The sequence below is a fragment of the Perognathus longimembris genome, chromosome 2 (assembly GCF_023159225.1).
Source record: "Perognathus longimembris pacificus isolate PPM17 chromosome 2, ASM2315922v1, whole genome shotgun sequence".
NCBI lineage: Eukaryota > Metazoa > Chordata > Mammalia > Rodentia > Heteromyidae > Perognathus > Perognathus longimembris.
In genome coordinates, this window is record NC_063162.1 from 143,038,443 (window position 1) to 143,063,463 (window position 25,021).

Sequence of the window (25,021 nt, forward strand, 5' to 3'; positions counted from 1 at the left end):
GTGTATGTGTGTATATGCATGTGTGTGCACGCGAGTGTGCATGTGTATGCGCTTATTGGCTCTGGGGCTTGAACTCAGCATGGGTGCTGTCCCTCAGCTTTTTTTCTCTCTATCTCACAAGGCTCGAACTCTACCACTTGACCCATAGCTTTACTTCTGGCCTTTTGGGGACAATTGGGAGATGAGACTATCAAGGACTTTTCTGCCCAAGCTAGCCTCAAACTGTGATCCTCAGATCTCAGCCTCCTGAGTAGCTACTGAGTAGCAGTACAGATGTGAGCCACCAGTGCCTGGCCTTGCTATTCCTGAAGCTCAGAAAACATTTTTTATGTGTCTGAGTATTGTTTTTAATTAATGTATCCTGTGTTTTTGTTTCTTCATTTTTCAACATAGGGTCTTGTGTATGCCAGACTAATTTGACCTCCTGGTCCTCCTGCCTCAGACTCCTGAGTGCTGGGATTGCACCCTCTCTAGCTTTCCCTGAGATTTTTTTTTAGAACTCTTTTGTTATTCATAGATTTTTATCATTGGTTACTATTGTCTACGTTATATGAATTCTGAAGAGTTCTCATGTTTGTCCTTCACATTAATTCCTTATTTTTCCTCCTAGAAGATAATATTGTTCACTGTAGGAAAACAGGAAAAATAAAATTAATTTATTTTCCCAGCACTATTTTTCTTTGTAGGAATTTTTGTTACCCTTTTTAAGAAACTAGCTTACATAATTATACTTCATAATCAACTTTTTAAAAATATAATTAATTGACTTTACTGTTATTATAGAGATGATGTACAGAGGAATTACAATCACGAGTCAAGTAATGAGTACATTTCCTTTCATGCAGTGTCTCTGTTCCCTCACTCTCTACTATTCCTTTTCTCCTGTCTCCATAACCAGTTTTTTTAGAAAATTATGTAGCCTTTTAGATTATTCAATATTGTTTGATATCATGACTTTTCTGACACGTGGAATTGTGTGGTCTAACTTAGTACTTCCTCCTATTTTTGTAATAGGAATGTGTAACAAAAGGGTTGTCCCTGTTGTTTGTAGAGGTTCTTTATTGTTTAGTACATTGTAAGAATCTGTATGCTGTGCACATTGAAAACCCAAAACATAGCCAGGTGCTGATGGCTCTTGACTGTAATCCTGGCTACTCAGGAGGCTGGAGGCTAAGATCTGAGGTTGGTGGTTCAAAGCCCGCCCAGGCAAGAAAGTATATGAGACTCTTATCTCCAGTAAGCCACCAGAAAGCCAGAAGTGGTGCTGTGGCTCAAAGTGGTAGAGCACTAGCCTTCAGCAAAAGAACTAAGGGACAGCTCCCAGGCCCCCGAGTTCAAGCCCCACAACCAACAAAAATAAAACAAAACAAAACAAAAAAATCCCAAATCATTATTCTACTACTTAAGTAGGCTTAGGAATGACTTGGTTCCAGAATCTGGTATATAACAAATTCAGTTAATTGGTAGTTTATGAATTGAAGTCTCAAATTAACCTCATTTATCTGTATAATTGCACTTTCATCAGAAATAAGAACATAAACCTAGGTAGGGCAGAGTTGCACACACCTCATTAAGGCCCAGCTAATCAGGTGGCTATGCCCAGGAGTTACAAGGCTGGTGCTCAAAAAAGAAAAGGGTAAAAAAAGAATAAAATAATGCTGGGTGCCAGTGGCTCACACCTGTAATCCCCAGGAGGCTGAGATCTGAGGATTATGGTTCAAAGCCAGCCCAGAATAAATGTCTCTGAAACTCTTCAATAAACTACCCCAAAAATCTGGAAGTAGCACTGTGGCTGAAGTGGTAGAGTGCTAGCCTTGAGCACAAGGAGGCTCAAGGACAGCACCCAGGCCCTGAGTTCAAGCCCCAGGACTGGCAAAAAAAAAAGGATAAAATAACACAGTAAGTTGGAATTGTGTGTTAGCATTTTAATTGTAAGTAAGTTCTGGTAATTAATCTTCATTGCTATGTGTATTTGCTACAAAATTGACTCCTTTTAAAAGTGACCTTTAATTTGATCAAGAGATTAAGTGGAAGGATTATAACAGAAATGGAAGTTACTGCCCCAAGCCCTTCATGGCATCATGTACTTTTAACTCTCAGCCTTTTCTGCCTTACATTTTAAGTAAGAATAGTGAATGAAACGTTTGCTTTGGGCTGGGAATATGGCCTATTGGGAAAGTGCTCGCCTCGTATACATGAAGCCCTGGGTTTGATTTCCTCGGCACTACATAAACAGAAAAGGCTGCAAGTGGTGCTGTGGCTCAAGTAGTAGAGCACTTGCCTTGAGCAAAAGAAGCTCAGGGACAGTGCCCAGGCCCTGAGTTCAAGCTACAGTTGTTTCTCCTCTCTGTGAACCTAAGGTTTTTCTATGAATGTAGCATCTCAAGTCTTTATCACTGCTGCTGCTTGTGCCTGGGAAGCTTCTCTTGTTGGAAAGGCATCTGTTGCTGTGTCGCTTCATCTAGAAAGGGGATAATGATGGGTCCTTTAACTTTAAAGGACCAAACTTCAAAGCTTTCTGGATTCAAGTCATTAACCCAACTTGCTTTCTATTTAATAGTAACATTTCGTCCACTCGGGATTTTCCTCTTCTTTCTTTCTTACGATTCAGCTTACTTATTTTCTCTGAATCTTCTCTTTGCCACCTTGTAACTACAAGAACCCATGCAGACAAGTGCGAACAGAAAATCCTCTTTTGCAACCCAGAATTCATTGTTGAGTATGAGATTTTGGTACACGTGAAAAGGAATATGACTCCTATAATAGTTGGCAATGTGAAGGTTTGTTAACTCACACAGACAGGTTGGCTGTGAGAATAAAGTTGATGTAAAAGCTAAAAACAAAAAACATAACCCACTCATTCATGAGGCAAATGATTATTGAGGACTGTGTGTGCTGTGTGCCAGGGAACTAAGAGTTCCCGAGCCACACACTCCCCTCCCGCTTCCCACTCTCATGGACTAAGTACTTGAGATAGGAAGATAGCTGAAGGGGTTTTTTTGTTGTTTTGTTTTGTTTGGTTTTATGTGGCAACTGCTATGAGCCAAGTAAGAAAGGGTAAGGACTGATTGTTGCTAACAGATGAAGGATTCGGATAGTGATCTTGTAGAAAATTACACTTCACTGAGGATTCCATGAGCAGGAGCCAGCCATGTGGAAAGAGGAGGAGACAGTGTAAAGACACTAAGGTGGGCACAAGCTGAAATGGCCAGACTCTGGGAGAAGTTAAGGTTTAGGGCCACAATAACAACTTGAGCTTTTGTTCTGTGTGCTCTGTAGTTCTGAACAGTAGAGTGGTACGGTCTGATTTACACTTAAAAAGATCACTATGCTGGGTCACACATGTAATTATAGCTACTTGGGGAGCTGAAGTAGGAAGTCCTACCAGCTGGGCCGATAAATATGAGGGACTTTTAGCTCCCATTAATCAGCAAAAAGATGCAACTGGAGGTGTGGCTCAAGTAGTAGAGTGCCAATCTTGAATGAAAAAAAAAAAAAGCAAAAGCACAAAAACCTGAGTTTAAGCCCCAGTACTAGCATCAGAAAACAAAAATAGGCATTTAAGAAGGTCACCCTGGATGCCTGGGTGAACAAGGGACAGGTGTACTCACCCAAGAGCAAGATGGGATTTTGAGAACATCGAATGCCTAACATGAAAGGAGCATGAAATGTGGAGGTGATGGGAAATGGTTTTAAAATGAAACATTGATCTGAGCCTACATCATTTGACAACTGCTTATTGCAACTATCAGTGCTGGCTTTCTGGGAGGTCTCTATCTCAAGATAGGGACATTTATAAATGCCCATGTAACTTTGTACATTACCTGGTGTTTCAATTTTGGTTTATAAACATAAGTGGATACATTCTTAGAGAATATAAAATGTGAAATACTGTGTGGCATGGTATTTTTTTAATTACTAATACACAGGTTTGGAACTTGCCCTTATGTACATTTGCATCTATTTTAATGCTTCTGTTGGGCACCTCCAGTAAGACTTGGAAAGGCTATTCGTAGCAGTGTCTTATGTTTATCACTTGGGCTCCCTGTCATCTTGAGCAGCAATAGATAGGTACATAAACAGTAGAAGCACAACTGTTGCTCATTTTTTAAGCAGATGCAGGATCTTTTCTGGCCTGGTTGCTTTAAGATGTGGTTATTCCTAACCTGGGTAATTTTTTCCCCATTGCACCAGTTTTGTGTCATGGTTGGCATAGCCAGATGAATTTTTTAAAAGCCATCAAGTTCAAGTATAAAATCGTGAAGATTTGTAGTTAAGTTTAATAGGACGTTCTGATTTAAAAAACAAAACAGGTGTCTGGACTGTAAGCTCACCTTTGTTTTGTGAGGCCTGGGATTTAAGTTGCAGACTGAGAGCAGAGATCTGATGATTGCAGTTTAGCAGAAGGTGATTCGATTCTGCACATGTCAGGTCTGTGAGTGTTGGCTACTCAAGTGGGATAATTTAGTAAACTTCCACACAGAGGATTAACCTCGAGGTAATTGCCAGAACTGTGGATATAAATTTCACCAGTAACAAAGCACATGAAGGTGGAAATTAACGGAAAACCCAGAGCAGACTGCTTCTGGACAATGTTCTTCACTTTTTATTTAGCAGGGGTATGAACCCTTGAGTGTAAAAATGTATATAATGTGGCATTGTGTACATCTAATGAGAAAATTGCATTTTCTTGTACTATTAAAAAAAAACAGCCCTTTATAAATTAGTAAGGTGTTTTAGTAGAAATAACACAAAATAAACCTAACAGTAGTTAACATTTATGTTGATTAAAACATAAGGAATTGAGTTTTCCTGACCCAATTTAGAACTATAAAATTTTTGATGAGGGAAGCTTGGATTTGGTTTTAAAAAAACAAAAAGCTACAAAAGAAAAATCACAATGGCAGAAACTCTATTAAGTAAAGTCTAGTACTGAGTAAAAGTTAAGGCTGTCAAATCTTTGTAATTGTCCATTGGAAAGACGGTTCGGTAGGAACAAATCATTTACTTATTGTGTGAAAACTTTTGAAATAATTTAATTAGCTTAAGGAGTATAATTTCCCAATGAAATCTCACCAGTGTTAGTATGTGATCTAAGTGCTTTTATTCATAAATGGGCTCAAGTCAGGTGATGAAGAATGTAAATTCTTCACAATTTGCCTCTTACCTTAGGGAATCTGAGCTCAGAAAAGTAGTGAAATGGAAGCCCGTCTTCAGGGTTATGGAAGGTGGAAGTTGCCATTGAGTAATTTTGGTAAGAAAAGAATACAAATAATGTCAGATTATTTCAAGGAGTTGGGTAAGATTAGAAGTAACAGCGTGGTTGTTAAAAAGAAAAAGAAGAGATCTTTATCTGAGAAGGCAGAGGAATCATGGGCAGATGTAATAGTAACTATTATATAAGGGAGTTCTACGTACAAGGGGGCTAGGGATGTAGTGTAGCTCAGCTGATACAGCACTTTTTGAGCAAGTATGAGGCCCTGGCTTCAATCTCAGTACCACAAGTAATGAAGGAAGGGAGAGAGGGAGATGTGGCATGAGTAAGATTATCCATTAGCTTTGGGGAAAGCTAGGTCAGTCTGAGGATGGGGAAGAGCTGGAGACGGCCTCACTGTGTTGTTGTTCTTTTAAGGTACCATGATCAAAGTAAAGGCCTCAAATAACAATGGTTAGGAACCCCAGCCTGCAGGCATCATGCCAGGAGCAATTATAACAAGAAAAGGAACATCTCTAGTTAAAAGTTGGAATTGCACAGACTCATTTCCTAGTGGCTCAGATTTGTGGCCTTGGAGCAGAAGTGAAATAGAATTGTAAGGTTTGGAATTAGAAGAGTAAAGGGGCATTGAGCCATTAAGAATTCTGGTAACAGAACCAAGTACACAAATATTTCCAAATGTAATTAGTAGCTCTCAGAGAGTTTGTTGGAACAGGTACAAGGCACAGTGTTGCGTTCTTGAGGATGTTAAATAAGTCGATTTAGGAGAAATACCTTGTGATCTGTTTTGACCCCTGGTTTCTGCACAGTCCACAGCAGGAGCATCATTATTGGCTAATGCCTCACCTCTGACTCTCATGACATCACCTTTGTCTGTAACAAATCAAAATGTGACTCCTTTTGGGATGCTGGGTGGCCTTGTTCCAGTGACCATGCCCTTCCAGTTTCCCTTGGAGCTGCTTGGCTTTGGGACGGACACCGCTGGAGTGACAACCACCTCGGGATCTACCTCAGCCGCTTTCCACCACAGCCTAACTCAGAGTAAGCGCGGCTTTTTGGTTTGGTTTGGTTTTTTACTTGGCTGTCTAGTTATGACAGAAAGGGAGCTGCGTGGATTTTTTTCTGATTGACAGTTGTGCAGCTGGAGTTAAAGAAAAATAGATTAAAAAATAAAGAAAAATGTTGTTTATTTCATCTAGAAATCTAGAAATCTAGTTACTAGATCATGGAACTTTGCTTACAATTTTGATATGAACCATCCAAACTAAGATAAATTTGAGGGGATCTTTGTATATACATATACAACTTTAAAAAAATGTTTTATACTCCAGTTTAAGAAAGCCCTTTAAACAGGACTAGTGCTGGTATTATGATAAATGAGACTATATTAAATTTGATCTAAGAGGATTCAGATAGTGGCTAAAGATTCCTGACAAGTCTTTCTTCCTCCCAGATTTACTAAAGGGTTTACAGCCAGGAGCGCAGCACGCAGCAACACTTTCCCACGCACCTCTGCCCTCGCACTTACAACAGGCGTTTAATGGTAAGAAAGCACCTGTTTTCTTCTTCTCTTTATGGTTTATATATGTCCATAGATATAGAATAAAGATTTCTAAAAACTGTGTGAATGGAATGACAAAGGTTGAAAAACATTTTTTCATGACTGGTTCCTCATTGGCAACAAACTTCTCTGAAAAGAGAAGAAATGGGTGGTAAAAAGAGATCTGTTGTTACACCTGAATGAAGACTTTTATATAGAGAAGTGATGATGAAGAATAGATTGAATGATTCGCAAAAGTCAGGTGGTAACTATAACAACTTACATGTATTGAAAGTCTCTTGTGACTGCTTATGTGTGTTGGCTAATTTAATTCTTTTTTTGGGGGGGGGCAGTCCTAGGGCATGGACTCAGGGCCTGAGCTCTCTACCACTAGGCCATAGTCCCAGCCCGCTAATTTAATACTTATAAGCCTGTGATTCTGAGATAATGATACCCATTTTTACAGAGTAGGAAACGGAATCAGAAGTAATTTGTCAGGGGCTGGGGATATAGCCTAGTGGCAAGAGCGCTTGCCTCGTATACATGAAGCCCTGGGTTCGATTCCCCAGCACCACATATACAGAAAATGGCCAGAAGTGGTGCTGTGGCTCAAGTGGCAGAGTGCTAGCCTTGAGCAAAAAGAAGCCAGGGACAGTGCTCAGGCCCTGAGTCCAAGGCCCAGGACTGGTAAAAAAAAAAAAAAAAAAAAAGAAGTAATTTGTCCCAAATAATATACTAATTAAATGTTTGATCTGAGATTCAAACCCAGAAAGCCTGTGTGAATGTATATGTGTGTATATGTATACACACACTTCTGAGCATATACACGTACATGTATGTGTATGTGTTAAGTGCTGGAGATGGAACCCAAGGCCTTGCACATAAAGAGCATGTTTTCTACTACTTGGCTATATTCCCAGTCGGTCTATGTAGTAGAAACCATTAAATTTCTGACTATGAATTGTGTGTGTATGAGCAGCCCCGCCAGCCCACTCTGAAATGTGATGTTGAATAGTAGATACTATACACACATGACATGTCCACCTCCAGGTTCTTTTTTTTTTTGCCAGTCCTGGGTCTTGGACTCAGGGCCTGAGCACTGTCCCTGGCTTCTTTTTGCTCAAGGCTAGCACTGTGCCTCTTGAGCCACAGTGCCACTTCTGGCCATTTTCTGTATATGTGGTGCTGGGGAATTGAACCCAGGGACTCATGTATACCAGGCAAGCACTCTTGCCACTAGGCATTATCCCCAGCCCCCACCTCCAGGTTCTTGTTTGCTCAAGCACCTGGCCTTGATGGACTGCTAATGTTATTTTCCAGGCCATCTATTTTCAGAATATTTTAAAGAGATATAACTGCTTAACTACTACCACCCCTTTCTCCTCTGTATTGTTTTTGTTGTTGTTCTTCATCTTCATCTTCTGTCAGTAGTAGCATTTGAGTATAGGACCTTACTATGCATGCATTCTCCCATTTGAACCATATCTCCACCACTTAGTTTTCCTCTTTAACTTTAGAAGTTGGGTATAGTTCTCTTACCTTTCTGGCTAACACATTAAAAATGATACTTGAACTGAGCATTGGTGAGTCACGCCTATAATCCTAGCTGCTCAGGAGACTGAAATCTGAGGATCATAGTTCAAAGCCAGCTTGGGCAGCAAAGTCCATGAGATGCTTATTTACAAAGAGCCACCAGAAAGCCAGTAGAGCTGTGGCTCAAGAGGAAGAGTACTAGCCTTGAGCACAAGCACTCAAGGACAGTGTCCAGATCCAAGCCCTAAGACTGGCACCAAAAATAAAAAAAGATCTTTGGCTGAGTGCTAGTGGCTTACTCTTATAATCCTAGCTACTCTGGAGGCTGAGATGTGAGTATCAAAGTTCAGAGCCAGTCTGGGAAGGAAAGTCTCTGAGCCTCTTATCTCCAGTTAGCAACCAGAAAACTGGAAATGGAGCTATGGCTCAAAAGTGATAGAGCTCTAGCCTTAAGCAAAAAGAGCTCAGTCACAGCACCCAGACCCTGAATTAAGCCCCAGGACCACCACACACACAAAATTAGTTGGTTTTTAAAAAAAATGTCTTTAAAATCTTTTTTGTTTTTGTTTTTGCCAGTCCTGGTGCTTGAACTCATGGCCTGGTCACTAGACCTGAGCTTCTTTTCTCAAGACTAGCACTCTACCACTTGAGCCACAGCACTATTTCTGGCCTTTTCTGTTTATGTGGTACTGAGGAATTGAACCCAGGGCTTCTTGCATGCTAGACAAGCACTCTACCACTAAGCCACATTCCCAGCCCTTAAAAAATGGTTCCAGATGAATAAGTTTACCCAGCCTGCTTTGCTTTGTTGCGTGAGTGAGACTGGTGGTTCAATTTCGGGAGTAATGATTAACAGTTCTGTGGACACACAATGTGCATAGAGATAGCTATAGTGTAATAATCCAAACTATTTTGTGGTACAAATATTGTATAACTGTAAAACATTGAATCAAACTATTTTACATGAACTAGATTTTATCTGAAAGTAGGTAGAATTTTTGCTATGCTGTAACTATCATATATTCTGGTATTGGAGGCGAGGTGGCTGCTCTTTTATTAATGAAAAATGGATTGTGTCTCAACATAAACTTAAGTGAACATTTCAGAATAAATTATTGCTGTATGTAAAAAAAAATATTTGAATTATTTTATGACCACAGAATAGGAGCTGTGTAGCAATCATGAGGCAACGAGTTGTTGTTAATTCTCTCAAGCACTTCCGGCAAGTTGCCTTAGACCAATTCTTGAGAAAAAGAATATAAACCATAATTGGCAAAATGGACCAGAAAAAGAAGATATGCAATCAGCAATCTTCATCCTGATTTGCTGAGGTTTATAATCATTGTTGCTTCAGTATGACTAGAGTCCCACTTGTGAACAACTACTCAGAGACCTGAGTCTAGTTGAGGATAAAAGCTCATGAAGCAGACATTTATGAATATGATCACCTATAAGAAATTAGACAAATGGAGTTTTTTTGTTTTGTTTTTGCCAGTCCTGGGCCTTGGACTCAGGGCCTGAGCACTGTCTCTGGCTTCTTTCCGCTCAAGGCTAGCACTCTGCCATTTGAGCCACAGCACCACTTCTGGCCATTTTCTATATATGTGGTGCTGGGGAATCGAACCCAGGGCTTCATGTATAGGAGGCAAGCGCTATTGCCACTAGGCCATATTCCCAGCCCCACAAATGGAGTTCTTGTGACTTAAAAAGACCCCAGTATTCCAGGTCTATATGAATTATCTTATTGTGTAGTCAGTACCACTGTTCCAGAATGAGAAAGGAAATGTGAAGTAAAAAATTGTTCATTAAAAACAGAAAATTTTGCACAGGTTGGAGGCCTGGCTCAATTGGTAGAGTGCTAGGCAGGGAGCAAAAGCATCAGGTACTAAGTTTGAGTCCTAGTCTGAGACCTAAAAAAAAAAAAGAAAGAAAGAAAAAAACATTCTGGGTGCTTGTGACTCATGCCTGTAATCCTAGCTACTCAAGAGGCTGAGATCTAAAAAGTTTCTGCACAGCTAAAGACATAAGCCACTAAACTAGAAAGACAGCCAACCATACAGGAAAGAATCTTCACCAGCACAGCAACAGACAAAAGCCTAATATACATCATCTACAGAGAACTCAAGAAACTAACTCCCTCCAAACCCAGTAAACCAATTATTAAATGGGCAAAGGAGCTAAAGAGAGACTTCACAGGAGAAGAAATAAAAATGGCAAAGAAACATATAAGGAAATGTTCAACATCCCTGGCAGTAAAGGAAATGCAAATAAAAACAACCCTGAGATACCACCTCACTCCATTTAGAATGGCCTATACTCTGAACTCAGGCAACAACAAATGCTGGAGGGGATGCGGGGAAAGAGGAACCCTTCTCCACTGTTGGTGGGAGTGCAAACTAGTACAACCACTCTGGAGAACAGTATGGAGGTTCCTCAAAAAACGCAGCATAGGGTTAGGAATATGGCCTAGTGGCAAGAGTGCTTGCCTCGTATACATGAAGCCCTGGGTTCAATTCCCCAGCCCCACATATATAGAAAACGGCCAGAAGTGGCGCTATGGCTCAAGTGGCAGAGTGCTAGCCTTGAGCAAAAAGAAGCCAGGGACAGTGCTCAGGCCCTGAGTCCAAGGCCCAGGACTGGCCCCCCCAAAACACAAAAAAATACCATAGACATACCCTATGATCCAGCCATGCCACTCCTAGGCATCCTGAACAACAGGTCCCAGGATACCGTAAAGACACCTGCACATGTATATAGCTGCACAATTCACAATAGCCAAAACATGGAAACAACCCAGATGCCCCACTACAGATGAATGAATCCAAAAAATGTGGTGCCTGTACACAATGTAATACTACATAGCAATTAGAAATGATAAAAATAATGGTATTCACAGGGGAAATGGTCAGATCTTGAACAAATAAGGTTGAGCGAGACAAGGCTAGAATACAGAGAACAAAGGCACATGGTCTCCTTGATATATGATTGTTGGGGGGGTTGGGTAGAACAGTAAAGATCAGGTCTGTAAAATAACAAACTTCTTTTCAAATGGTATTTCCACGTGTTTGGGTCAGCAACTTTACATTATATATCTAAAACCAAACAATTACTAAATAAACATAAAAGGTCTAGGCTAGACCTATCAAAAGATCACAATAGGAGCTGGGGATATGGCCTAGTTGTAAGAGTGCTTGCCTCGTATACATGAGGCCCTGGGTTCGATTCCCCAGCACCACATATACAGAAAACGGCCAGAAGTGGCGCTGTGGTTCAAGTGGCAGAGTGCTAGCCTTGAGCAAAAAGAAGCCAGGGACAGTGCCCTGAGTCCAAGCCCCAGGACTGGCCAAAAAACAAAAACAAAAAAAAAAAAAAAACCCAAAACAACAACAACAAAAAAAGATCACAATAGCTCAAGAGCTCTGTACATATGATTATATAGGACAAGGCTAAGCAAAATGAACTCCAAGAGAAGGAAACAGGAGGATTTTATTGTTGTTGTTATGTTTAATGTACTAGGTAAATTTCCTATGGCGTACCCCATGTGGTCACTGTATATGATTTTGGTACACTGGATCTTGTATATATGTTTACCTGAACTAGGGAAGGGAAAGAAAAACGAGGGAGGGTGTAACAAATGTGAAAAGAAGTGGCTGGGGATATGGCCTAGTGGCAAGAGTGCTTGCCTCATATAGATGAAGCCCTGGGTTCGATTCCCCAGCACCACATATACAGAAAATGACCAGAGTGGTGCTGTGGCTCAAGTGGCAGAGTGCTAGCCTTGAGTGAAAAGAAGCCAGGGACAGTGCTCAGGCCCAGAGTCCAAGGCCCAGGACTGGCAAAAAAACAAAACAAAACAAATGTGAAAAGAAATATACTCATTATGTAACTGTATCCCCACTGTACATCACCTTCTCAATAAAATTTAATTTAATAAAAAGAAACCTGGGCTTGCTGGCTCCCCTTGTCATAAGACATATAGGGAGAAGGTATCTTTTGAAATTAAACATTTTTCTTATTGACAAGTGGAAAAAAAAAAAAAAAGAGGCTGAGATCTGAGGATCTTAGTTCAAAGCCAGGCAGGAAAGTCCCTGAGTCTCTTATCTCCAATTAACCACCCCCAAATTGAAAGTGAAGCAGTGGCTCCAAGTGGTAGAGTGCTAGGATTACAGGTGTGAGCCACCAGTGTCCGGCTCCATGAGACTCTTATCTCCAACTAGCCACTAAAAAAGCTACAAGTGGAGCTGTGGTTTAAGGGTTAGTAATCTAACCTTGAGCAGAAAATCTCAGGTACAGCATCCGGGCCCTGAGTTAAAGCCATGGGACATTGTGTGTGTGACTATGTGTGTCTATGTGTCTGTGTCTGTGTGTCTGTCTGTCTGTCTCTGTCTCTCTGTCACACACACAAAAAAACCTACCTTGCAGACTGGAGGCATACCCTAAATAAGGTAGGAGGATATCAGCTGTAAACAAGAAAGCTGAACTAGACTGCTAGGCCCCATGTTCAAGTCCCAGTACTCCCATAAACACACATACACAAAATTAATTAATTAAAACCTCTTTGCAGTTGCACATTGACCCTGAGAATTAGGCTTAGGTTTTTTTGAGCTTCAGAACTCCAGTTGAGCAAGCTTCTTAATAAATTGATAGTCACTTTCTTTGCTTCAAGCTGGGGCCAAGAAGACTTTTTTATCAACTTATCATGGAAATCTAATAAAAATAAGTTGAAACTTTCTTCTAGTTTAGTTTTTAGTACATAGTAAGAACCCAATTATTGTTTTCTCTTAATCTTGTCTAAGACATAGGTTAGTAAACTGTAGGACCAAAGAATCACTATTTCAGATTTTGCAATATTTTAGATTTTTTGCAATATTTTAGTCTTTAGTTAATTTTTTGTTTTTGTTTTTGCCAGTCCTGGGCCTTGAACTCAGGGCCTGAGCACTGTCCCTGGTTTCTTTTTGCTCAGTGCTAGCACTCAGCCACTTGAGCCACAGCGCCACTTCTGGCCGTTTTCTGTATATGTGGTGCTGGGGAATTGAACCTAGGGCTTCATGTATACAAGGCAAGCACTCTTGCCACTAGGCCATATTCCCAGCCCAATATTTTAGATTTTTATGGGTTCTCATAAAATTTTATTTACAAAAACAGTTGGTCAGACACACTTGGCCCTTGGGTTATAATATGCCAAGCTCTGAGATAAAGAAGTCCAGAATATATATATATATATATATATATATATATATATATATATATATATATATATATTTGATCTTGCTAATTAGCCAAAAATTGGAACAATTTTTTTTACCTTTAAAAGAACTTTACTGGGCTGGGAATATGGCCTAGTGGTAAAGTGCTCACCTCATATACATGAAGGCCTGGGTTCGATTCCTCAGCACCACATATATAGAATAGGCCAGAAGTAGGGCTGTGGCTCAAGTGGTAGAGTTCTAGCCTTGAGCAAAAAGAAGCCAAGGACAGTGCTCATGCCCTGAGTTCAAGCCCCAGAACTGGTAATAAATAAATAAATAAAAATAAAAGAACTTTACCATTTTGTGAATTAAATTATCTCACAGATCAAATCGTTTTTCTCTCTATATGCAGATGGATAGCCTTATTATCAATGAAAAAGCTTTAGTTGTCACCTATATTGTTTTAATAGTATTGTTTATATAGCTTTTAAAGTGATTTTATTAACACAGCTTTCTCCAAGAGAGGCAGTGTTTTGGTTTTCAATTATGTTTTATATAGAGTAATCTAGTTACCATATAAGTGTTTCTGGCCATGTAAATTTGTAGCTGCATCTAGCTATAAGATATTGAGTTACCACTCTGCAATAATTTGTTCTATTTAGTGGTATAGTAATGTGTAATAGTGTGTTTCTACCATGTATGTCTCCTTTGTTGAAGCAGTTTTCTTTCTCCTATCTTTTTTTCTCAAGCCTGAGTTGTCTTTGGGGCTTCATTTTCCTTCTTAAACCCATGGCTTATAGATTTTCTCTATATTCTGTTGGCTCTCTAGTCATTGGGTTCCACCCTTGCCCAAGTACTTATTTTTCTCTCCTAGTTTGCATAGGTTTTCAGCAGAGGCTCAACTGGAGCTATATGATGGCAAAAGAAAAATAACAATTTTACTTATAAGAAAATAAGCCAACTGTCCATGGCTCATACCTGTAACCCTAGCTACTCAGGAGGCTGAGGTCTGAGAATTGAAGTTCAAAGCCAGCCCAGGTAGAAAAGTCCCCATGAGACTCTTTATCTCTCAATAACCACTCCCAAAACCAGAAGTGGCACTGGGCACTGTGGCTCAAAGCAGTGGAGCGCTAACCTTGACCAAAAGAGCTCAGGGATAGCCCCCAGGCCCCGAGTTCAATCAAGCCCCACCACCAACGTATACACATGCATACATACAACTTATAAAAAGAAAAGAAAATTGATCTTGTCTCCAAAGGAGTCACTCTGTGGTAGGTCCCTTTAAAAATGGGCATTGTGTCTTTTTTTTTTTTTTTTTTTTTTGCTATTTCACATTTTATTAAAACATGGCATTTGAAACACAGATAATTGAAGGCCCAGGTACCAAAACAGAATCTGCATTAACATTAGCCAAAGGTGTGGGTGACCTTAGAAAACTTGGAAGAGATGTTAAATTATCTTCTTCTAATTATTCCTTGACATCTGCCCTCTTTCTTCATTTGTTCTTTTTCCTTACTGAAAAGAGGTTTCTTGTTACAGTATATTTTGTCTGCTACTCCATGCACAAAACCTTAGGCTAGAGTTCTTCCAAGTTTTGTGAATGACTCTAGAAAAGCCCCTGTATCTTTACATAGCATTAGTACCCATCACCACATTTTGTTCCTTCTGAAGCCTCTATCATGTGACTATGTGGGCTTGTGCATTGGAAATGGAAGAGTAGAGCCTTTTGAAATCTGATCCATTTTCTCTTTTCTTCCATACTTGGATTGGAAAAAACAACTGAGAAAAGAAAATAAAGACCAAAAAAAAATCCCAAGGAATGGGGCTGGGGATATGGCCTAGTGGCAAGAGTGCCTGCCTCATATACATGAGGCCCTGGGTTCGATTCCCCAGCACCACATATGCAGAAAATGGCCAGAAGTGGCGCTGTGGCTCAAGTGGCAGAGTGCTAGCCTTGAGCAAAAAGAAGCCAGGGACAGTGCTCAGGCCCTGAGTCCAAGCCCCAGGACTGGCCAAAAAAAAAAAAAAAAAAAATCCCAAGGAAAAGGATTAAAGATAAGAAGATGAGAAGGCAGGAAGAAAGATAAGGAGACAGAATTAAATGCTGTGGAAAAAAATCGAAACAATGTTTTTAGACAGAATCTTTAATATCACTGTCACTGTTGTTTTATTAGTTTTTGTTGTTGTTGTTTTTTGCCAGTCTTGGGCCTTGAACTCAGGGCCTGAGCACTGTCCCTGGCTTCTTTTTGCTCAAGGGTAGCAGGCTAGCACTCTGCCAACTTGAGCCACAGCACCACTTCTGGCCGTTTTCTATGTATGTGGTCCTGAGGAATCGAACCCAGGACTTCACGTATACAAGGCAAGCAATCTTGCCACTAGGACCTATTCCCAGCCCTGTTTTATTAGTCAAAAGAAGAAATTCACCTTCATGGGAATGTCACCCACTCCTTCTTTAATATGATAACATTTCACAATGTATTTTTCGTTTTTCTCTTCAGGAAGACAATAGCACAGTGAAATCTGCCAATAAAATGAAGTCAGCTTTCAGTTGTCTTTCAAACTTGAAGTCATTCTTTCCCAACTCTAAATCTCATCACCTACTTTTAAAACTTCAATTTTTATTTATTTTTTAATCTTTATCTACTTGTTTATTTTGTGCTGGTCTTGGGGCTTGAACCCAGGGTTTGAGTGCTATTCCTGGATTTTCTTTGCTATCACTTGAGCCACAGCCTCACTTCCAGTTTTTTTGGTGCTTAATTGGAGATGAGTCTCATGAACTTTCTTCCCCACCCTGGCTTTCAGCCTTGATCCTCAGACCTCAGCCTCCTGAGCAGCTAGAATTAGAGATGTGAGCCACCAGCACCTATCCAGTTTTTATAAGGAGCGAAGAACAGAGGCTTTACAATTCCATATCAACCCTTTGGCCTTCATCTGGCCTTAAATATTACATTGTGAGAAAATCCTATCTGAATTCAAAGTAAACTGACCATCTGGTAATTGAGTAAAGAAATAGTCAGAGAGATGAGAGCAAAGAAAGTCGATATAGCCTAGCCTCTTCAACCTCATTATCTCAAGATAATGCTGTACTTTGAGAAATTTCAGAGAAGAGAGTCTTCTGGCTAGGGGCATGACTACTTAAGATAATTCCCTCTGAAAGGTACCCAGCTTGTTCAAATCTATAAAACCAATGCCCAGTTAGGTTCCAACTCATCTCTGTTAGTTTCACTGCAGGAAATAAGAATGACCTGGCTCAGCCTAGAGCTGAACCACCAGCCAGCCATAAAAAGAAGGCTCTGCTACTCTGCTCTGTTGGGAAATGGGATGTCGTGTCAGATCAAACAATTGGTTTAACAGTATTAATTAAAAATACGAGCTGTGTATTACCAATTGGCCAGATACGGAATAGAATAAAACACACTTACCACTAAAACAACACTGAGAAAAATTTTTAATCATTCTCAGATGATTTAAGGCATTTCGGAATTTTTCATTGACTCTGGGTCCCTTTTATGAACCTCAATTGTCACTATGCCCAGTGAAGTATATAGTTATATCAGTTAATAGAAGTTTCCATTTAACAGAATGTTCTAACAACTAGCCTTAACAGTATTTTGTTTCCACTGGGCAGGCTCTTACAGGATAAAACATGAATACCAATCAGTTAGGTATTTTTTTTATTGCATCAATCCATTTTTTTCAAAAGGAGTGTTATCTTCAAGTGATTTGAAGAATAAGGGCAACTTCTTCCACCCTTAAGACTGAAGGAATGAGGACAGAAAGTGAAAGTTGCCAGAATGCTTCCATTATTTTTCCTATAGTGTCTTTAACAGAAAGCTTTCCAATGTAAGTGCTGCCTATAAAACCCCAGTTCCCCCAGGGAACTCAAAGGTCAGCTAATTTACAGCTGCAGTTAAACACCATTCCCAGTAGTTGTAGAGTTTTGGAGCCTACAGCAGGCATCTTGATGGTTTGTGTTAATAACCACTGCATTTGGAGTAAATGTATGTTGATGATAATCTTTTTCTTCTTCTTTTTTTTTTTTTTTTTTTGCCAGTCCTGGGCCTTGGACTCAGGGCCTGAGCACTGTCCCTGGCTTCTTTTTGCTCAAGGCTAGCACTCTGCCACTTGAGCCACAGTGCCACTTCTGGCCGTTTTCTATATATGTGGTGCTGGGGAATCAAACCCAGGGCTTCATGTATACGAGGCAAGCACTCTTGCCACTAGGCCATATTCCCAGCCCTGTTGATGATAACCTTTTTCTTGTTTGTTTGTTTGTCTTTCCAGTTTGGTCACATAAGGTGACCAATGGTGTTACTTGAAAAGGAAAATGATAAAAGTAATATTCTAATAGTTTACTCCCCCCTCATGCTCTTCCATCTACAAGACTGTAAATATGTTTCAGGAAGGGAAATAATCAAGGGTACCTATTTCTGGGAAGTGGGATCATTCCGTGTTTCTGAAAGGGCCAGATTCCATGTATATGGATGAAAAGACCTTCTGCTGATGGACCAGGAAGAATCTAGGAGGAAAATGTGATATGCAATCTTTAGAAGAAGGTAGAATTTCACTGAATATCACATGTTAGAGATTCCAGAACATTCTAGCAATCCCAGTTTTGTTCTCCTTGTTGGAGCCTTATCATTCTCCCCTTTAAAAATGCATGCACGGGGGCTGTGGATATGGCCTAGTGGCAAGAGAGCTTGCCTCGTATACATGAGGCCCTGGGTTCGATTCCCCAGCACCACATATACAGAAAATGGCCAGAAGCGGCGCTGTGGCTAAAGTGGCAGAGTGCTAGCCTTGAGCAAAAAAGGAAGCCAGGGACAGTGCTCAGGCCCTGAGTCCAAGGCCCAGGACTGGCAAAAAAAAAAAAAAAATGCATGCACGGCTGGGAATATGGCCTAGTGGCAAGAGTGCTTGCCTTGTATACATGAAGCCCTGGGTTCGATTCCCAAGCACCACATATATAGAAAACGGCCAGAAGTGGCACTGTGGTTCAAGTGGTAGAGTGCTAGCCTTGAGCAAAAAGAAGCCAGGGACAGTGCTCAGGCCCTGAGCCCAAGGCCCAGGACTGACAAAAAAAAATTTTTTTTTTTAATGCATGAAAAGTACTGGTTTTCTTCTGAGCAAAACTCAAGGCATTTGAAATACTGAGTAAATAGTTACCGAAAATAACCATAACCTCTCACTAATGGTAAAATGCCAAATGAAAACAGTGCTATAACAAAAAAAAAATCATACCTGCTTTGGTAGCTGATATGCAGACCTTTCGACTGTGAAGTGCCACAGAACTATTTAAATGGATGTGAGACTTCTTCAGACTGGGAAAAAATACTCTAGTCTGGTCTTACAACATGTCAGCAAAAGCAACATACATATACACACATCATGGCCTCTTCCCTGTGGATAGGATGCTCTTGGTCCTATTATTTGTTCGTTTGTTTAAAAAATATTAGTTAAACAGAGCAAGAGGTGAAACTTCACAACGGAGAGCAGAGCAGTAGACTTTCTATATTAGAGACCCTTCTGTCACAGTTCTACATCCCAGGAGCCAGCTCTGGGGAACTCCAAAGTGGGGTGCTAAATATCTCAAGCAGATGGCTAGCTTTCTCACTTCCATCTCCCTAACTCCAGTTTGTTCTATTTTTCCCTTTAAAAAATATGGTTTATTCTAGAGGCAGCTGAATGGGTACAGATAGTACTTTGGAGGCTACATCCATGAGAATTCAGCTGCAAAGCCCAGGAGAAGCAAGATCTCTGGGAAAACGCCAAGCACAGATTTCAGGAAAATACCTCCCTAATGCTTGAGCAAGTTTTTTCTTTCCTGTTGAAACTTGTCAGATTTCTTTCACGAACCATTTTTCTCCAGACAGATGGACAGAGAAACAAAGAGAAAGATACAGGCTTATTTTGGTGTAAATATTTCTGTGCTGAAATATAGACTTAAGCTAGACTGACTCTTAAAGAGTCATTTGTGTTTTAGTTTGTCTGCTTCCTCCCTACCTGCAGAACACCAAATAAACATTTTCTTCTTTGCAAAAAGAGTTTAGCCATAATTCATTATTTAACCAAGAGCTATTTTATTTATCTTCCCTCCCTCTCTCTTTCTCTTGCTCCCTTCTTTCTCTTCTCCCTTGATGCTGGGGATTGCTGTCAGTGCTTCAAGTTTGACAGATATATGCTCAGCCAAGTGAGTTATACTTTTAGTTCCAGCTTTCTGCTGGTTAATTGGAGATGAGCTTTTGGACTTGTCTTCCTGGGCTGGTTTTGAACCTTGAATCTCAGATACCAGCCTTCTGAGTAGCTAGGATTATAGGCATGAGCCATTGGTCCCTGGGTTTCACTAATTTTTATTAAATTTTATTGACACGGTGATGTACAGAGGGGGTACAGTAACACAATAAGGTAGTGAGTACATTTCCCATCATATTTGTTACACCCTCCCTCATTTTTCTTTCCTTTCCCTAGTTCAGATAAGCATATATACAATATCCAGTGTACCAAAATCATATACAGCAACCACCTGGGGTACGCCATAGGAAATTCACCTAGCATGTAAAACCCAGCAACAACAATAAAATCCTCCTGTTTCCATATCTTGGAGTTATCTTGCTTAGCCTCATCTTGTATGATCATATGTACGTAGCTGTTGAGCTCTTGTGAACCTCTGATAGGTCTATCCTAGACCTTTTTATGCTTATTCAGTAGTTGTTTAGTTGCCGCTGACCAAACATGTGGAAATAACATTTGAAAAGAAGTTTGTTGTTTTACAGACATGATCTCTACTGTTATCCCCCCACCAACAATCATATATCAAGGAGACCATGCACCTTTGTACTCTGTATTCTAGGCTTGTCTCCTCAACATTATTTGTTCAAGATCTGACCATTTCCCCTGTGAATGCCATTATTTTATCATTTCTAATCGCTATGTAGTATTCCATTGTGTATAGGTACCACATTTTTTGGATCCATTCATCTGTAGTGGGGCATCTGGATTGTTTCCATGTTTTGACTATTGTGAATTGTGCAGCGATGAACATGGATGTGCAGATGTCTTTTTGATATCCTGAGACCTGTTGTTCAGGATAGATGCCTAGGAGTGGCATGGCTCGGTCATAGGGTATGTCTATGCTGAGTTCTTTGAGGAACCTCCATACTGTTCTCCAGAGTGGTTGTACTAGTTTGCACTCCCACCAACAGTGGAGAAGGGTTCCTCTTTCTCCGCATCCCCTCCAGCATTTGTTGTTGCCTGAGTTCAGAGTATAGGCCATTCTAACTGGAGTGAGGTGGTATCTCAGGGTTGTTTTTATTTGCATTTCCTTTACTGCCAGGGATATTGAACATTTCCTCATATGTTTCTTTGCCATTTTTATTTCTTCTCCTGTGAAGTCTCTCTTTAGCTCCTTTGCCCATTTAATAATTGGTTTACTGGGTTTGGAGGGGGTTAGTTTCTTGAGCTCTCTGTAGATGATGGATATTAGGCCTTTGTCTGTTGCTGTGCTGGTGAAGATTCTTTCCTGTATGGTTGGCTGTCTTTCTAGTTTAGTGGCTTATGTCTTTAGCTGTGCAGAAACTTTATCTTGTAGTAGTCCCATTTGTCGTGTCTTTCCCCTATCTGTTGTGCCCCTGGGACTCTTTTCAGGAAGTTCCTGCCTAGGGTATTGTGTCTTTTGCCTAACACTGGACACAATTGGCTCTGAGGCAAAGAAATATATACACTTGTTGAAAGTGCTTTTTTAGCACTAAAAATCCATCTGAACCATAGTCAATTGAGATAAGAGGGTCATTGTTGAGCTTTTATCTCCTTTATGTTTAATCAACCTCTGTTCTTGCTTTTGCTTTTTATTTATTTTTACAACACACAAAAACATCCCAATTATTTATGTCTTTTTTGCAGATGGAGGCCAAAGTAAAGCGGACACTAAGTTACCACGGAAAACGCAGTGACTTCCCAGCAAGCAGAGGGAAGTGTTCCACTGACTGATGGGATCTACCTGATGGGAAAGTCCTTATGTGGTCACAGGGCTGCTGTTTCTGTCGATGTTTACATTCTCGTCCCAAGCACTGTGGTGAGGAGGAAAAGGAAAGAAAACTACTTGAGCACACCAGGTGCAGGAGGAAGAAATGCTTTTGTGCAAAGTTAGTGATCTTTGGTATCTTCTAAAGAAAGACAAAGTTACCATGCTAACTGACTTGAAAGAGACTCAGCTGTCAAACCCACAGAAGTACAAATTTGATTTTTTTCCGGGGGGAGGAAGAAGGAAGTTGAAAGGATTTGGGTAAATACCATCCATCCTGGGGATTGGATCTGAATAAAAAAATTAGACCTGGAATTAGGCCAGTTGATCAAGAGTAATGATCATGTCTGTTGAAGTAGACAGTATAACAAATTTGCCACAAAACTAAGAATGACTCTATGTCTGATACAACCAGTGGCTGAAGAAATAACGTACCCTCAAATATCCTGAACAAACTTGAATCTTTCCTGGTATGTAGCAACTCCCCATGTGAATCAGTGGTCTCAAGATGCTTCAGGAAAGTCATTTTAGACAGTGATGTACAATACTAAATCATCTAGATTTTTAAGTGAAGAAATGGAGCCTGTTGCTCTTAACAGACAGACCTTGGCTGTCCCCTTTTTGTGAAAGGGTGGAATTCATCTTCCCTTCAGAAGCAGGTACTTAACTCGTCTCTTCAGGTGATTGGCACGTCTAGTATTAACTGGTCTCATTTCTAGTCTTGATGCTGAGATGTGACTGTGTTCACATTTTTTCCTCCTAAGAAAAGGGAGTCTTTGTTACAGGGCTGCTGCTTTGCTGCTCTTCACACTTGCCAGCCTCCAGCAAGAACTGAAAACTTCCCCTAATTCACCTCACATCATACTGCTCTTTCTTTTCTTTCAGGTAGTGGTACTTCAGGTGATACTAGCTGTTGATCTAAACAAATAGAATGTGGTTGTTTCTTCATTGGTCAGCCAAATAGTGCATATTTTTAGAAGAAAAAAAAAAACAAGATATTTTTAAAGGGAGGAATTACTATAAGGATCATGAGTACAGGTGATTATCTTTTATAGCAATCACAGTGTAGGTTTACTCCCAATATTCAGTGCCGTGAACTTATTTGGAGCATCTGGGATTGTAAAGCTTTATTAATCAAGTAAACATGCAGATAGTAGGACTCCTCTGTTACTATAGCTTCCTCTTGCAAGTAGCATAGTCAACAAAGGAGGTTAAGGGAAAGTGGATAGTTTACTATGAATACATGTTATTCTATTTTGCCTCATCATCTGGTGTCACTTGAGTTTTAAACTTGTGATATTTTCAAACTATACCTAAGAGTGATATGTATGAACTCTAAGTAGTGTAACTTGATCTATTTATGATGAAAGACTAACCTCAAAACACAGCAGTAGACTGGTCATAGCAAGATATTTTTCCTATTTTTATTATATATTACTTTATACCATTGTTTCTTCAAATAAAGAGTGTTATCCTAGGCCTTTTTTCTTTAAAAAGTAAAAGTCTCAAATATTCTACAGGGCTCTAAATAACCACAGATCTGTTCAGACCCATGTTCTTATAGTTTGACCTCAGAGTCACTTTGGCTTGCTTCATAGCAAAAGAGTAAATAACTGAAGACTTTAGTTCCAAGAACTTACCACAACAAGGGGAAAAGCATTATTTCAGCAGAATCATTGAGGCTGGTTATGGTGATCTGTAGTCCCAGCACTCCAAATACTGAGGCAGGAGGATCTAGAATTCAAGGCCAAGCCGGGTTATATGACCAAGCAGGGCTACATAGCTAAGTTCCAGACTCTCCTGGGGCTACATGGAAGATGCTATCTCAAAAAAAAAAAAAAAAATGAGAGAGAGAGAAATGGGGAAGAAAAAAAAAACACTGATATAATTCCTTGAGTCCTAAGAATTTTATTCACCAGTAAAATAGAGATTTTGTTCAAACCCCAATAGCTATTTTGGATGGAACTGAGATGCTACAAAGATGTTTGACTTGAATTTAGTGTGTGAATTGAGATTCATTCAGTTTTTAATTGGGGAAGCTTACTCGACTTTTGATTTATTCTAATATAAGGAACCTCTTGCTTTGTCCTTTGTTAATACTATGTGGTTTGGTGGTAGGAGTTTTCCTTTGAGTAAGTAGCCTTCATTTGACTTCTTCTTCCAAGAGAAGTCAGAATGCATATTAATCTCTCTTCCTGCTGATAACTATATATGTATGTGTGTATACACATATATATTCATATAAATAGCTAATTTAAGTCAAAGAACAATTGCATTTTCTTTGTTGTTGTTTTTTCTTGAATGCTAGTACTGAGATTTGAACTCAGGGCCTCTTTCTTGCTTAGCTTTTTTGCCCATGGCTAGAACTCTTAGCACTTGAACCTCACCCCTACTGCTGACATTTTGCTGATTAATTGTAGATCAGAATCTCTCAGATTTCTCTGCCCAGGCTGGATTTAAACTATGATCCTCAGATCTCAGCCTCCTGAGTAGTTAGGATTACAGATGTGAGCTGCTAGCATCTGGCTTATTGCAATATTTTCAGTCCGTCAGTTCTGAATCATAGTATATGAAGATCCCTGATGACCATTCATCATTATTAGAAAAGATTCTCTCTCCCTGTCTCATTTGATTAAAATATATCCAAAGGTCCTTGGCTCTGGAAATATAACAGAGATTCTATTCTCTTGTCATCAGTCTTGATTCCTTGAGGACTGCAATCTGGTCCCCATTTTGCTGGTTTCCCTCCCCTTTTCCTGGTCATTTTAGTCACAACTCTCCTTCTCTCCTTTTATGTTGTAGAATTGAGTCAAAATCCTTATTTTCCTCTGTAGATAAAGTATGAACAGAGTTTTCTACATGTAAATACAAACATTTCTTTTCTAGATGATAACATTAAAAATAGTGTCCACACTTTGTGGCCACCTATCTTTACAGTTTTTATTACTAAAAACCAAACATATAAGTTGGTTATTTTTTAACACAGAGACTTGTGGCTCATACTGTATTTTTGCACTTGAAATCAAATTAAGTTATTTTTTAAAGTGATGATTAACTGAAAAGGCTATCTGTAGTGTATTTCTAAAGATCATTAGCAACATCCAAATGCAAAATATCAGCACACTTAATTATATCCCACTCAGCGGGATTCTTGATTCAGGAAGATAAAGCTGTTTGTTTCCGTCTTCTGTTTGAAATTGCCTTCACTGATATTTAAGCTGTTACTGTACATACAAAGTAATCCTCAGTATTCACAAGCAATAATGGTCATCACAGCTGTCTTTAGAGACAGCAGTGCTGGGCCTTGGAGACCGGGAGCAAAGTGTCAAGCTCAGTCAGAGCCTCCGAAGTAAATGCAAGCAATAATTTCCATTATCACTAAATTACAGTTCTTTCTCACTGCTTCTGAGATCAGAGGGTAAAAACAAAATCTTTATTTAAGACAGGTTGAAAAAAGATTCTGAAGAAAAAAAAAGTGAGGTTAATCTAGTCATAAAATGCCAGTACTAGAAGGAAACCAAGCA

At 39.8% G+C, this 25,021-nt stretch overlaps 1 protein-coding gene and 1 pseudogene across 3 annotated transcripts in view; both read left to right on the plus strand.

Moving 5' to 3' along the window:
* The window catches only part of Ubn2 (ubinuclein 2), a 77,761-nt gene extending 54,404 nt beyond the window's left edge, over positions 1-23,357 (plus strand). For all 3 annotated transcript variants that reach the window (XM_048340301.1, XM_048340300.1, XM_048340302.1), the window contains exons 15-17: positions 6,025-6,256; positions 6,669-6,758; positions 21,377-23,357. In XM_048340301.1, coding sequence (XP_048196258.1) covers positions 6,025-6,256; positions 6,669-6,758; positions 21,377-21,426 — 372 coding nt within the window. In that variant the 3' untranslated portion in view covers positions 21,427-23,357. The remainder of the gene's footprint in view (positions 1-6,024; positions 6,257-6,668; positions 6,759-21,376) is intronic.
* Positions 2,612-2,753, plus strand: LOC125347459 (annotated as a pseudogene).
* Positions 23,358-25,021: the final 1,664 nt, after the last annotated feature.